Below are 15,873 nucleotides of genomic sequence, written 5' to 3'. Positions count from 1 at the left end.
TCGTTTATGTGGAGGGCTCGAGCTGACTTGGCAGGCAGATGAATTGCCTACCGTCGGACCACGTTGTCCTCTAGGGCCTGCTTTGCCGGCGATTCCCTGAGAAAGAAAAACAAAAGCTTTGATTAAAGACAAAAGCATTCCTTGTACCAACAGCGAATATAAGTGCTTTTTAATCTCTCTCTCTTTTTTTTAAAGCTTTTTTTTTTAAGTTGAACCAAAGCATCTACAAATACGCTCACATATCAGACAGACACAAATGCTGAGGAGATTGGAGCGAGGGATCAAATAGAAACATCCGAGCATCTTTGGACAAAAATAAATAATCAAATTGCTGAGGTAAGTGGTTACCCACAGGCACTTGACAGCTTGAACTACCTGTCAGTTCTAGCACGGCGGGGGCCATGGGTGACTGCGTCTCAATGTCTGTCTGAGAGCAGAGAAAAGCTCGTCTCTTCAATAATAACCCTTCCCACCATTCTGCAACTCCCAATCTCATCCCTCTCATCTGTGACGCTTTTCAACCGCTCTACGCTTACATGGCTGAATACAGTAGTCAGTCCTCCCTCGAGTGCTAAATCCCGATTACACAAGGGCCAAAGGTATGTGGACACCCCTGTTCTCTCAGTCAGTTCGTCTGGGGCTGATTGTCGTGGTTTGGGGCTCGGCTTCTTTGTCCAAAGTCACTCTTAATGCTACAGCATACAACGAGAATTCAGGCAATTGTGTGCTTTCAACTTTGACTGTGCTTCACGGAGCCCTGACCTCAAACCCATCCGACACCTTTTGGATGAACTGGGAGGTCTGGCCTTATCGCCTAATATCATTCAATGACCTCACTAATACTCTGATGGCTGAATGGGAGCAAATGCCTGCAGCCAGATTCCAAAATCTCCTAAACAAGCAGGGGCTGTTAGCGGCATAATAATGCCAGTGCTTTTGGAATAAAATGTTTAGCGATCACATGTTTGGGTGTAAACACACTTTTGTTTGTCTGTTTATATATTTTGTAGAGCAGTTCTTACATAGCTGGGTTATAAAAACAGTGAAATACACTTTCTACATCCAAATAGAACATTATCAACAAACTAATTTGCTGACACACTTGATTCTTAAACTATTATATTGTACACGCAACATCTATTAGTTGTCTGTCCGTCCTGGAAGAGGGATCCTCTTGCTCTTTAAGGGCTTATCAACTCTCAATCCATCTGCTGCACAGAAAAAAAAGAGTATATATGTCTTCGATAGGAAAGAGAATGATGAATTCTGTCGCTCACCCTTGCTCCCTTCTCGCCATTTGCCCCGGGGAATCCAGGGAAGCCGTTGGAGCCCTGCGAGACAAGTACAGAAAAAGAAAGAATGAAGTGACTGAGAGGGGAAATACATGATATAGTTGTAGGGTATAAAATAAGGGATAGCATAGTCTGTGTCCAGTACAAATGTGACAGAGGCTGAAGGGAAAGTAGCACTATTCCTTCATGCTTTACTGACTAGGCTAATTAATAGAGAAACTGTGAAATCCTAATATAAGTACTGCCACACAAGCCAGCAGATTTCTATCATAGCACTACGGTTTATAGGTTGTGAGTTACTATAGATAACAGAGGTCCTTCTTCTAATGCCCAAGAGGAGCCCAAAGAGAAAAGTCTCCTGCTCGCCACTTTGACACTTTCTGTGCTGTTAGGTTGTTAGCAAAGCAAAATAGGAAGATAAAAAAGGCGTGGGAGCAAATAAAGACAAAGGAAGGGGAAACAGCGGATCCCCCTTGATACCCATCAGCAATTTAGTTATTGGACTTTCGCAGGCTGTGCCCTCTGATAGCAGCGCTGGTTCCAGTTAAACAAATACTAGGAGGGCAATCACTGTGGGATGAATAAAAGGAGGACCAAGCAGCTTACCAATACAGCCGCGCTTTGTGCAGCATTAGGTAGCAAAAATATGTATTCAACCAATTTAAGTAAAACAATATATATATATATATTTGTTTCAGCAGCACTACAAGGTCATGAGCATACGAGAGTGTTTTGAGTTCAAAACATACTTTGATGCAACACACATCCATAGTGCTCATTACTGTTCACATGCATATGTATATGAGGCATAATACTGTTCAGTATAAGCAAGGGCACTACACCCAAGGTAGCGTGGGCAGAATTGCAAGAGGTAAACAGCCCAACATTGTGGAGACAGCAAGAAGGGTGATCTATGCTGCTTAATTTGTTTTTCACAGAGGTGCAGTTATGGTAAACTGAAAGGAGAGCTGGTGCTGGACAAGCCTGACTTGCACCACAGAGATAAGACAGTCCACTGAAGCTATTGCAAATGGCATCCGGAATTAACGGTGGGGGGGGGGGGAAAGCTGTTAACAGAGAGTGATGGGGTGCAGCAGCCAAAAACACAGCCAGTGGAGGGTTTCGTGCACGGGCTGATTGAGGGGGATAAAGGCAAAACAGACCCAGACTTTGACCCTGAACATTGATGATACTGTGCATCGGGAACGTGGGAGTTTTTAGTTTCTTTCTCAAACAGCACTTGATCTCTTAAATTCAATGAATCAATTTCAGGAAAGCGTTTCCAAGAAGGATTATTTTATTGTTATTGTAAAAGTTACTTTCAAATATAAAGTAAAGTATCTTTCAAATGATTGAGGATTAGATTTATAAAAGCGTCCTCATTTTAAGTTCTTAAAGACAGCTTTATACTTTGTTTTAAGTTAGAGTGGCTGTCGCAATCTTCAATGCTTCTCTCGAGGAATAAAACACTTCAATTGAGGGCTATAGAGAGGAAACAATGGCGTTGTTTGTACCATGCGAATGCCAGGATGCCTTTATTGTCTCTTCAGAAACCTTTTTTTGAAGCATAAAGAGTCTAAAAAGAACATCTGATCCTGGGCTCCACTGGGAACCTTCGTGGGCAGCCTTTGTTTAAACCCATTTATGAATACAAACAAAGGAATACCCTTGGTGGTTTTGCCATTATTGTATAAAATATCCAGTTATTAGAAGAACTAATACAATTGTTTGCAAATAACTGGAGAGAATACTGTTCATTGGAATAGTAACTCGTATTTTCTCCGTGTCTCTTATAAATTTGTGTGCCACGCTCAGCTCAGATGACGCTGACGTTAACAGACAAGATGCTGTGAGAGTAGGTGTATCTGACCCATCACATCAGTGCCATGCTGTCAGTGCTGACAACAGCAGAGAGGAAGCAGCTGCAGCAGCACATCTTGATAGTGGAGCAGTGGCACAGTGGTCAGCGCTACAGTGCAAGGAATGCCAAGACGGTTAGATAATGCCTGGAAGAGTGTAAGGAAGGAGGACAGCTGACGACTCCAGCAGGTGACCATGTCACTTAGGCTTCCTGTAAGAGTCGTGGCGAGACTGCAGTAGGTGCCTGCTTGGGTTTGTGTTTGTGTGAGTAAAGGTTAGTCAGCAAGTCTTTAGAAAGGCATATGAGAGCAAGTTTAGATATGAGTGGATGTTGGTCAGACAGACATCGTAGAAGGTGATGCAGTCACATATACAATAAACATTCACATATATATATACACACACGGTGTGCCCACACAAGCATAATAGCGTCACAAAGGTTTCTCTCTGCTGCTGCCAGCTTGGTACTGATAAATGATTTTATCAGTACCAAAAAATGACCATTAGACTGCTTCAGCTTGCACAAAATTCAGCTTACAAACACCAAAAGAACCATTACCACATTACTCTGATAGTCCTGACGTTGGCTCCCGGTAAGTCACAGAGTTGACTGTTTTATAAATCACTAAATGGAGCAGGGTGTTGCTGCTCAGATCACTGGAGAGTAATCTGTTAGTAATAGCTACTGTCAGAACTAAGCATGGTGAAGCAGCTTTCGGCTGTTGTGCTGCTCAGCACTGGAACCAACTTCATGATTGTATTAAAGGTGCACCAACTGTCCCTAGCTTCAAATCTGGACTTAACAAAAAGCATCTGAGACCAGTTCGGTTTTAACGGATCTAATGCACTCTTCCTTATTAATCCTTTATTTTCATGTGGGCTTCTTCAACTGTAAACATTACCAAGTTGGCAAACCTCTCCTCTATTGACTTGCCCTCGCCCAAGACACTAAACAATACAGCCAGATCTCTGACCTCCCAGTGGAGTGGAGGCATGCAAAGGAAAAGTTCCCCTGAATCGATCAGTAAAGTGCATTATTACTCATCACACACCTTGGAGCCTTGTCGACCAGGGTACCCAGGCAATCCAGGGACTCCAAGTTTTCCCTAAAAAGGAGCGAAATAAAACAAAACAAAGATGATGAATTCTCATTGTGTCACCAGAGACATTGTTGGGAGACTGCAGTAAAGTTCACGGAAGCATTGCGAAAAGAAATAAACTTATACCCATAAAGTTTTACTTCTAGTGTGGGGAATATTTTAATACCATGCTTATGAACATGACATCATCCGTGCAGAGGCTTTTCTGCTTTTCACCCAAATGTGAATTTACTTTGGTTCATATAAGAGGTACACGGAATCTGATGTAACTATCCCATGTGCTTTTAAACTATGATCAAGTATTAGTTTTAGTTTTTATTATGAATTTACTTATGACTCTGGTGCTGCTTATTCCTACTTTTACCGCACTGTTGCATTGATTTTAAGCAAATCAGGATGAGGCTGTCAGCAAAATAAATCATTTCACTATTGATACAGACATATCATTGCAAAGCTCATCTGTGTGGCAAATGGTGATATAAAGTTTAATAAGATGACTGGAAAAACTTGCTAAACAAGTTTAGAGAAACAGTTCTCCCTTTTTTTAAATACATATTATTTTCAAGCATATTACATTTTGTTGCTTAAATCACAATTTCTTTTCACAATCACAAAGTTTTTTATGATTTAATTAAGATCACAAAGCCTATCTAAGCCTATTTATTGTATTAGAAAACAATTAATTGATCAGAACTCGTTTATAAACTTATTTCTCTTCAAATTCTGCAAATACTGCAGCACCATGAAGCAAAATACAGCAAGATCAAAGCTCCATGGGAAATATTGGCAACATAAGCCAAATTAAATTGGACTGTTATAGAGCTGAAGGAGAAAATCTAAACTTCAATATGATCAGGACTGCTACAAAACTATAGTAAACCACTCTCTTCGGACTGCTTTCTTTGCAGTTCATTAAATACATCCGTATTAATCCGCTGTCAGCAATCTTGACTCTAGTCTGGCTTTTGACTCAGAACAGCTTTGACTCAGCTCAGACTTTGTATTCCTACATCTATTCATATATGAGGATTTATACATGTATGTTTTAACTTTGCATCACTCTGTAAAGCATTTTAATTGCGTTTTATGTAATTATCCTATGCAATTACAATCAAACTTACAATCAAATCGATCAAAATGAAAATGGACAGGTATTGATCATTTACCTTCTCTCCAGCTGATCCCAAAGGACCAGATTCACCGTTGGGTCCCGACTTGCCCTTGGGGCCTTCGGGGCCATCCTCTCCTCTGGATCCTAATACACCATTCTCACCCTTGATGCAAAGAAAACAAATAAACAGTGTTATTATCTTCACTAACCCTATCACTCTCTGCAACTGCACACATCAGTATTCTCTTCAGGGTTGATGATTCACCTTGTCACCCTTGAGACCCATGTCACCTTTGAAGCCAGGGAATCCATCCTCTCCCTGAAGATGAAAGAGAGAAGGAAAGCGGTTGAGAGCTGAGCGGTTTATTAAGTATCACAGAGGCAACACTGATACAGTCCAGTTACATCGTTCACATGGAAGATACTTAAAATAGCAAAAAAGACTAAAGACTACAGATGGACCACTTAAGTGATGAAATCATAGTGAAAGTGTATCATGGCAGACTTATAGTATTACTGTTAAAAGTATAAAGGTGCCTAAGGATAGTTTAACACTGACACCTAGTGGTCACTTGACTGAAGCATTCGCAAAAGCTGTTTTGAAGCCACAGTCTCCCGTCTATCTGTTATTCTACTGACATCTGCTGGTTCAAATTCAGAATGCCGTTATCCATGTCTTCCAAGTCACTACTGTGTTACTGATGCCAATTTACTGACCGATTTTCACACACAAAACCACTAAGATTATAAATCGTAACATAATAAAACATGAAAAGCATATAACCGACTTGGGATTGGTAGAATACCTGTCCCATTAAGTAGTAGAAGAGTATCAGAGGTGAGGAGCTTTTTTTACAACATGTTCAGTGTTCTTCGGTAATCTCTGAAGAGCTTCAATTTCCTGTCAATAGAGTGGAAAATCTATCCAGAGGCACTGCGGTACCAACAGGCTATGTTCAACCGCAGCAACCCAAGAAAACAATGGCAACAGATCAATCTCCCCTGAAACTGCCCCACAAACAGCCTCATTCTACTTTAATGTTCCACGCTCCATTACGGCCTAGTGGCATGAGGACTTAACTGCCAGCCTGATGGGCCCTTAAGAGTCTTTTATTCCACTTGCTGGATTGCAACTTGCTGGATTGATTCTTTTTTTTTTTTTTAAAGGGAATTGCAATTATGGGTCCATTTTTGACATCTGTCAATCATGCTGAGGAAGGAGACGACAGTGCAGGGGTGTTTACCTTTTCTCCTTTGCCACCTTTAAGGCCTCTAATTCCCTCAGCACCCTGGGGAGAAAGGACAATAAAGTCAGGATAAAATTCAGAGAAAATGTAAATGTATTGTGTATTGTGCATAACAAAGAGCGCTTACTTTCACACCGCGAGGCCCAGGGTAGCCGAGGGACCCAATAGGACCAGGATGACCCTAAGAGATTGCACAGAGTGTCTTGTGATTGGTGATGTAACATTGCATTAGTATGCATCAAACTGTACTGTAATGTGTTTCTGCTGTATTAGATTCACTAGAGATCTGCCCATTGATTTTCAATGATTTCCTATTGTTTGTATTCAACGGTGAACCATCAAGAAGCTATTGGACAAAGTTATGCACATGAAAATAATAAAAGTATAAATAGGCACATTGTTTTATTCTATTTCATGTTACCAGATATAATCTGAATTGTGTGGTTATATTAAACCTAAACTAATTCTACATTTAATTATCTGCAAAGTCTGCTTTTCCCTGTGCAGCGACACGCTTGATGAATCCTTGAGAACAACTGTAATTACATACTTTCCTGTAAAATCCAATTTAACTTTAGCTTAACTACATTATACTTACACCCGCTCCTTTCTCGCCTGCAGGACCTTCTTTTCCTGGGTGGCCCTATGAAATAAGACCAAGAGATTGAGTGTATCAACAGCTGATCACTTTTTCAGTTGGTATTCTGACTGGATGATGTAAAAATGAGAAAGGAGTCAGGTGTGTTACTTACAGGAGGGCCGTCAGCACCAGGAAGGCCGCCCAGACCTTGTTTCCCGTGAGGTCCCTATAATAAGAAAGTAATAAATGGGAAGTTCACAGACAGACACTAGACGGACGAGTGCACACCTCACCATCTCTGACAGTATTATGAAGACTGGCTTCAAAATACTGCTTGAAATCTCATTAGATATCCACAAAACCACAAATAATAATACTACTTTGAGTTGCTAAGTGCTTATGCAGGAGTCCTATGGTTATATGTATATTGTGTGTGTGTGTGTGTGTGTCCATGCTGGTGTGTGTTTTGGCCTTCGGAGAAATCAACAAAGGCCTATAGCTTAGACAGCAGTGTAATCTGCAGAATCACTTATGAGGCCATGACTGAAACATTCACTTGTCGGGGCAGCAGAGTTGTGGTGGGAGGACTGAACGGGTGGCTGGGTTCCCTTTTTTACTTACCTTTTCACCAGGAGGCCCGATCGGACCTTGAGGGCCAACAATACCCTGAAAGACAACCGAGACAGGTCTCGTTATTAGAACTGTCAGAAAAGAATGTAGGTTCACACATCTTGAAGACTTCACGAGAATTCACACAGTAAAAAAAAAAAAAAAACGGAAAAAAAGAAGTTATTAACAGTTAAAATAAGTGAGCTGTGTTATATTTCTACGGGCCAATGTTTTCCCTGAAAGGCGTTAATCTGCCTCTAGCCAGGTTTTACTGAACTGAAGGTATTTATTCAACCTTTGTACCATCAGGATAGGTCCCTACTAATACTTTCCAGGGGCGTGACGCCATCCTGTCCAGTCCTGTGAGCGTCAGCGGGACTGAAAATCTCACCTGGCAGTGGTCATTTAGCCCTGGCTACAATATTGGGTGCCCTGTTTTGTATTAAAGATGACTCCAAAATAGAATATGTTTTTCACTCTGCTACCAACTGGACAATGTAATGGTGTTAAGTGCGACCAAATGAATACAATATATCATCTCATCTCAGCAGGACAGAGAGGATGTTTATCTTCTTTGTGGCTGTAGAAAAACAATACTAGTGAACACTGGTGAAGTTTTTGCTCTATTTTGGTGTCAGTTTTGTGGAAAGCACCTTGAGGAATGAAGGATATAGAGAAAGAAGAAGAAGAAGAAAAAGGGAACTAAACCAAAAGAAAATGATGTCTTAGAAGGTTTGATTAACAAAACAGGATTGCAAGTGATCATCTGAGTTCATAGCACTCCCCGTTGCACAATGGATATGGCAAAGAAGATGGAGCATGAAAAGGGCAGACTCAGGCAGAGCACTGGGAAGAAGACAGATGAAGAAAACAGGAATTAAGAAATCGAGCAATAGAGGAGAGATGGGGTCCAGTACAGGAGAGATGAAGTGATCAGACTAGGTCAGAAAAAAGAGATACAGAGAGGAAAGACAAGAAACTTACATGTGGACCAGGATTACCCTGTTGCCCTGCAGGTCCCGGCTCTCCTTGTGGACCCTGTGCATAAAAAGCAAAAGAGCGGACGCCATTAAGAAGAATACTGCCAATATTTTCAGAAAATTAACATAAATGCAGTCAAAGACAAATATATTTTACACATAAGAGCAATGAGGGGCAAAACGTAAAGTCACTTGGTACCATGTGTCTTTTGTAGTTTTCCCACATCAAAACTGTGGTACTGGGTGAAGTGAAAGCTTTGGTTGACCTTGCTTGGATATACTGGTTGAATTGGCTTTATCGAATCTATGTCAAGAATGTGAAACAAAAAGGTGCAAATGGCATAGGAGAACTATGACACACTGGCACCAGTTGTCCAGCCTTATCTTAGTGGTGTTTGCTTTCCATCAGAGCCAGCCCTAAAATCTGGTGGCTGGTCAGAATCTGAGTCTGGCTATGAAATACAGCTTTCTTTAAATACAAACTGTGGGGCTACAGAGCCATCTGGCTATGGATTGAGGCTCATGAGACAAACTGGAATGGTGGGTTGTTAGGTTTCCCTGCTGAGAATTGGTGTGTCACAGACAGACAAGTCCTTTGTGAAGCAGTCTTCTCCAGCTGTTACAACAAACACGTAATACAAAAGCTGGATTGAGAGAAGTTTCGGTTGCCTGACTGAGGTTGTTAGCAGGGCTTTGAGTATATTTGAGTTCTTCACTAGTAGAGGATGTCTTAAAAACATCCATATGTTAGAGGCTGGGGTGAGCATCATAAGGGTTTATAAACCCTTTGGGAAGCTTTACTACTTTGGATACTTTCAAGTGTTCTGCTTTGATTTTTTATCAACCATATGCACCATATTGCCATTGTTTTTTGTGTCCCTTTAACAGCTGCTTAGTTCTTCAGCTCAGTGACCCAATGACCACAGACGGCGTGTGGGCTTGTCCAGCTGTCTTGACCGATGATATGTTCCCATCCCACTGAGAGCCTCCGAGAAGCTGAACGCATGATGGGACCACGCACAGACAAGCTGTTCTGTTTCATCCCTTGCTTGAGCTTAGTGGCTCTTCATCACGGCCTATTAAGTCGGCAGACTTTGTAGTTCATTGAAAAGGTCCGACAACTATAATAAGACAGCCCCTCGTCTCCATCTACCATCTCTAATCAGCAAATGACCAATGACTCCTCCGACACAGGAGTAAAAGGTCACTGACCTGCAACTGGCCACAAGCAAACCAAATGACATACTGATTGCGTAAGTGGTCTTTACAAATATGTGTAGGAAACAATCAGATTTGAACTCTCACAGGTAAATATTAGAAATTAGCAAAACATAAATATTTCTCACCAGGTTTCCTTTGGAACCAGCTTGCCCATCAATTCCAGGAAGACCCTAAAAAGATCAGAAATTTGACAATGAAAGTCGACATTCCATTGAGCTATAAAACAAATGATGAGCAGTATGAGAATCAAGTGATACAGGAGATGTACTTACACGCTGTCCTCCAGCACCTTGAGACCCTCTGGGGCCAAGCAAACCTCGAGTACCCTGTACATGAAAAAAAAAAAAAAAACACAGGTTCAAGAAAATTATACTTAAACATGTAGTTATTCATGTTAATTTGTCTGAAACTATGTGTTGCATTCAGAAATAGGCAGGCTATAAAAACTGGCATATCATCCTGAATATCTGAAATCCTTAAAACTGATTTGACTGTGTGAAGTGTGTAAAATACTGACCCCCTGTGGACATATCTGGTAACTGCATGTATATTTCGAGAAGTTAACATGAAAGTTTCTTAGCTCAACATCTTAAGTCATGCACTTAAAATCATTGCACTCACTATGCTCGTTCACCAAATTGACAGTGTGTGTGATAAAATGCCGTGCAACTATTGCTTTAAAAGGACAACTGGTATGTTTCGGGTATGACGTGGAGCAACCATTTCTCATTCAACTGTTACTAATGCAACTCAACGCATGGTCCATTTGAACTAAACCAGACAGAATGTGGCAGTTTCTCATAATGGCAGAACAACTCATTTCCTACTTCTATTTTCTGATCTGTTATCCAGAGCCATTCCGTCTCGGCAAGGTTGAGATTACAAACGAAATTGCCCTTGCAGACAGGAATGTCATTACAGTTGCAAATAGAGAGGAGGGTGAGGCTGTATGTTTAAATAATTGCCAAAATGAATGTAGAAGGAAAGAGGGGACCTGTAGCAGCAAAGGAATAGGCCCTATATTCATCATATTCTTATCTTTGTCCAGATGAAATATGGTGGAGTTTAACGATCCTGTCCAACTGCGTCATCAGATATTAACAAATACACTTACACTGTCTCCAGCAACACCTCTCTGTCCAACCTGGCCATCTTCACCCTTTGGATAGAAAGAGAAAAAGTGCGTTACCAAGGAATGCAGAGAAATTATGAGAACAAGCGTATTTTATGTGGTTGATTGATGTACTACATACTCTTGGGCCATCCTCTCCTGGAGATCCTGGAGGACCTGTCGAACCGTATTCTCCCTGGAGAGAAAAGGAATATCAACTAAGAGCGGGAGGTAACAAGAGAGTCCACAAGCTTGATCCCTGCAGCTAAGAGAGGAAAAAAAACTCCTCATTTTTGACAGAAAACATAGAGAAACGATGCTGAAACGAGAGCAAAAAAAAAAAAAAAAAAAAAAAGTCATCAAAACTGCCTATAATCTACAGTACACCACAATTGGCATGGAGCTATATGGTTTCCACTATTCATAGTGCGCTATAAGGACTGGCCTACCTCTGGTGGCCCTGTAATTACTCAGTATAGGATGAGGCATGAAAGCCTGTCTAGAAATACCCCTCTGTGATCTCCGTCCTGTCTCTTTAGTCTCTCTATGCAGGCCCAAATTCCACAAACGCCAAACTCAGCACTCCTCATTCGACCCCAGGTGTGGTTAAACGCACCCCAAGTGGTTCTGGAGTGGGTCCCACCTCTCATAAGTGGGTCAAAAGCCCTAATGAGCTCCGCTGGTTAAGAATTCATATCTGTCAACACTGGGGTGTACATGAGATGGATGGGAGGTGGCCTTTGAGCTACCAATCAGCCCTGATTCTTCTGTAAGGACATGGTGCAGAGCGGCAATGACTGTGATCAATGCTGACTTTTTTTGGGTCTAGAAATAAGAGACTGCAGGATCTTATTTTGGGAGACAGATAGAAGCCTTTGATGTTGTTTGTCCTCTGACCTTGTTCATTCACCAAACCGTAAATTATCTTTCCTCATACTCACTCGATGCCCCTTTTCTCCAGGAAGACCAGGGAGGCCGTCGAAACCTCTGTCACCCTGAAACAGCACAGTAACAAGGGGTTAGCTCTATCAATCACTTTTTCAAATGCATCCCACAGACACTCACTGGATTATTGGATAACCTGGTGTGCACTTTACCTTAGACCCTGCCTCTCCTGGCATTCCTCGAGAACCGTCGGCTCCATTACGACCCTGGAAGACACGCAAATATCATGTCAGGCTACATGGAAATCACATCAGAGAAATATCTAATTATCTTTAATGGTTCCGAAGATCAGACAGGAAAGATGACATCATATTTTCTTACTAGTTTATAGTTAAATAAACATTGCTTTATGAATTTACACAACATGCAGACTTGATTATTGAGTGCAGCTGACGTATTTGAAATAAGGCCATGTTTGACTTTTCTCTTTGGGCACTGTAGCACTGATCCTTGCACTCTTGATGGCATGAAACATTAGACATTTGGGAATTTAAACTTAATGTTCTGTTGCAATGCAGTGTTGCTCTAGAGGAGATGAATAAAAAAAAGTATAAAAACATCCTGGTTGAGCCTGGTTGGTAAGAACTTACCCTCTTTCCTGCTTTCCCTGAGGAACCAGTTGTACCCTGAAGACCTCTGGGTCCCTATGTGGTAAACATATGAACGTTTTAAATACAACTTTAACATTTAAAACATTATTTATGTTACAATAACTTTATGTCGAGATGTATAAAGGTGAAAAAAAGCTTTAAAATTAACTTACTGTAAAAAACAAAGAGTTAAACAAAATGATAATAGGTACCTTTTACTGAAAAAAAGATGCTCATCTCACCTGTGGTCCGGAGTCGCCACCGTCACCTTTAAGTCCAGCAGAACCAGGACCTCCCTATTAAAAAGTATTCAACAAAGACACACAAATTGAAACATGTTTGCACTGCAGACAAATATTTTGCAACGCCATCATTTCGCTAGCAAACCAGAATAATCTACGTTGGACGAGAACCAAATGCGAATCCAAACACACATAACGTATGATTTCAAACTTGGAATGTGGGTATACAACAGGAAGACTTCCTGGAGCATCTTCGCATGTGAACAAAATCCCTCTGGTGTAAAGGAGTAACACTGATGTGTTGTTTGAGAAAGGCATAAAAGCACTGGTCGCGTGGAAGACACACCCAAAACAAGAGAAAGGCTTTGGCTATTGTCAGTTTTCAAGAAATGCTTGTGAGATGATCCTGTAGATATCACAAATTATAAGTACAAATAACAGTTCATTCAATAATTCAAGCTGGATATCAGATGTTGATGGAAAAAAATCAAATCTGCTCACAGGCAGATAGGGAAGAAGGTGGCGTGTGTATGAGTATGTGCTTATGCATGTAGGAAATAAATATTGAGTTGAACCCTTTACAGGAAGAAGAGCTTATCACTTAATGTGTTGCTCATCAACTGTGAAACGAATGGAAGTAGCTCATTGGTGTGTATGTGTTTGCGTGTACAGAGTTTTCAAAGGTTGACACTCACCACAGGACCAGATCTTCCTGCCATGCCCGCTGGCCCTGAAGGACCTCTCATGGCCAGCTGTGGATCAGACAGAAACAACTCATAATCCACGGTTCGACTGACAATGTCGACACACTTGCGTTTATACCCGTGCGTTTATACCCGTGCGTTTATACCCGTACCTACGCCAAATACATGGATCAAAAAGCAATATTTTCTCTTTCACCAAAAGAAGTAAGGATCATCTTTGTTTTGCATTAGAAGTGCAGCCATGTCCACATATTGTAAGGTTCTCTTTGCAGTCAGTTTATTAGCATTCTGAACATCTGTTCTTAGTCTTCTAGGTTTAAAATATTTTGGGGGCATTTTGCCCTTATTTGACAGCATAGAGACAAAGACTGGATATGGGGAGAGAGAGAGAAGGGAATGACATGCCACAAAGTAATCAAACCAGGAACTTTGCGGTGATGTGGCATGCGCTGTGACCAATCGTTTACGAAAGCACTTGGTCTGGTTTTAGTCTGAGGGAGATACTTTTAAAAGATAAAAGCCTCTGAAAATAAGTGGCCGTTACCCTCATGTTTTAATCTCAAAATCTAGACCATAACGCACAAATTCTTGTTTGTTTATGGGGTTATTATAATTTTGCTAAATGAATGTGTGATGCATGTTAAAATGCCACTGACTTAGCAAATTTGCTAATGCAAAGGAAAGCAATTTATGCCCTACTCTACACTTAAGGCCGACTCACACATATTAGTTAGTGCATTTGCATTGTGGCAGGTTTAAGGAATCATTTTCAGTGCAAATGGGTCAATAAGAGTTCAACAAGTTCCACAATTTGTTCCTTCAAATCTCTTTACATTTTGAAGAACTAACAACTCCTGCCATGTTTTTTCTTGTTCCTGCCTTGGGCTAAACCTCCGGCATAAAAGACAAATATAGAAAGGCGACAAGTGCTTTACTAAATACCATTTCACCAGTTTTGGCAGCCCTCCCGCTCCATAGAGTGTTGTGAATGTGTGAATATTCAGTGTTTGTACAAGATTTAATGATCTCCATGTGTTCTCCTATAGATCACACCTTGCTTACGGCCACATCATTCAGCCTGTTTTAACAGTGCTATGGTTATCAGGACCCCTGAGGGAGTGTGAACATCTGGTGTGGCTTTAACGTACTACCTAACCTGACACAGGTCCATATTTTGGAATTTGTACAATTTATAGGATGAGTGAGACTTGTGAATAGTGACTCCTCCTTTCATTATTCAAGATACTTTCTGAGCCGAAATGTTTCTTTTATAAGCTTTGTTAAAAATAAATTTGACCATAGTATTTAATTCGAATGAAGTTAAATGGCAGCTAGTGAGAGTACATTGAGGCACAACAAGTCAAAGTAGAGTGACCCCTAAACTGGGAAGGATGCACTGGGTCATATTTACAGCGTATACTTACCCTAGCCTGAGAAAGGATGGCCTGAGCCTGAGCTTCCTGGGCTGAAACCACAGGTCCCTTGTGTGATTCACCGCCAGCACGGAACTGTCAACCACAAATCAAAAAAGAAACACAATTTAAAAAAAATGGACTTGTCTCTTTTTACAAAGTGAGCCAACAAACATGTTCAAATAAAATAAAATGTTTTCGTTAAACCAGGCTGTAAAGCTGTCACCATGCCTGCCCCCCCCCCCCCCATGGGTCATGTGTGTATGTGTGTGGGGGGGGGGGGGGGGGGTATGTGTGTATGTGTGTGAGCTCACACTCACACACATACACACAAGTATGTGTCGCCAAGCCTTTCAAAGGCTCAGTCACTGGTTCCACTCCATTGCACTGGCTGACATTTACAAAGTAAGTGATTTGTAACCCAAAAAAAATAGGTTTGCGATCCTTTGGCCTACTGGTGATGCTATGAGGTAAACTTACTAAATGAAGTGAGTTCACGGGCTAGTGCCTGAGATGAAGGGTGTATAATATGTGAGGGTAATAAGACAGAAATCCCAGTGGGCATGTGAAAAAACGGCAGGACTTACTGGAAGCATCAGAACGGTACCTGGAGACCCAGGGATACCGTCGGAACCAGGAATACCAGAACGCCCTGGAGGACCCTGGAGAGCCAGAGGAGAGAGAGAGCGCTTTAGGGTATTATGTCGCATTGTGAATGTCTAATGCAATTTAAGCTGATGTCAATAACCAAACCAAAGCATATGAACTCCCCATTAACTGCTATTTAAAGGTATTGTTGTAACAAACACATCCTGAAAGTATTGAATTTAAAACATCAACTATTGCTTTGTTGACTTGTATACCAGTGC

The 15,873-nt window shown here is 41.2% G+C and overlaps 1 protein-coding gene across 1 annotated transcript in view; it reads right to left on the bottom strand.

The window, feature by feature from the left end:
* The window catches only part of col11a1b (collagen, type XI, alpha 1b), a 73,130-nt gene that overhangs the window by 26,769 nt on the left and 30,488 nt on the right, over positions 1 to 15,873 (bottom strand). The window contains exons 12-33 of the mRNA XM_076098622.1: positions 15,592 to 15,666; positions 15,017 to 15,100; positions 13,584 to 13,640; positions 12,889 to 12,942; positions 12,647 to 12,700; positions 12,209 to 12,262; positions 12,053 to 12,106; positions 11,254 to 11,307; positions 11,115 to 11,159; positions 10,273 to 10,326; positions 10,126 to 10,170; positions 8,784 to 8,837; positions 7,812 to 7,856; positions 7,363 to 7,416; positions 7,209 to 7,253; positions 6,738 to 6,791; positions 6,608 to 6,652; positions 5,629 to 5,682; positions 5,419 to 5,526; positions 4,205 to 4,258; positions 1,278 to 1,331; positions 52 to 96 (exon numbers count right to left, since the gene is read on the bottom strand). Coding sequence (XP_075954737.1) covers positions 52 to 96; positions 1,278 to 1,331; positions 4,205 to 4,258; positions 5,419 to 5,526; positions 5,629 to 5,682; positions 6,608 to 6,652; positions 6,738 to 6,791; positions 7,209 to 7,253; positions 7,363 to 7,416; positions 7,812 to 7,856; positions 8,784 to 8,837; positions 10,126 to 10,170; positions 10,273 to 10,326; positions 11,115 to 11,159; positions 11,254 to 11,307; positions 12,053 to 12,106; positions 12,209 to 12,262; positions 12,647 to 12,700; positions 12,889 to 12,942; positions 13,584 to 13,640; positions 15,017 to 15,100; positions 15,592 to 15,666 — 1,242 coding nt within the window. The remainder of the gene's footprint in view (positions 1 to 51; positions 97 to 1,277; positions 1,332 to 4,204; positions 4,259 to 5,418; positions 5,527 to 5,628; positions 5,683 to 6,607; positions 6,653 to 6,737; positions 6,792 to 7,208; positions 7,254 to 7,362; positions 7,417 to 7,811; positions 7,857 to 8,783; positions 8,838 to 10,125; positions 10,171 to 10,272; positions 10,327 to 11,114; positions 11,160 to 11,253; positions 11,308 to 12,052; positions 12,107 to 12,208; positions 12,263 to 12,646; positions 12,701 to 12,888; positions 12,943 to 13,583; positions 13,641 to 15,016; positions 15,101 to 15,591; positions 15,667 to 15,873) is intronic.

This window comes from Anarhichas minor, unplaced genomic scaffold (genome assembly GCF_050575085.1).
Source record: "Anarhichas minor isolate MPS153535 unplaced genomic scaffold, ASM5057508v1 ptg000024l, whole genome shotgun sequence".
Taxonomy (NCBI): Eukaryota; Metazoa; Chordata; class Actinopteri; order Perciformes; family Anarhichadidae; genus Anarhichas; species Anarhichas minor.
Note: the sequence above shows the minus strand (reverse complement) of the source record. Positions and strands in the feature narration are given on the sequence as shown.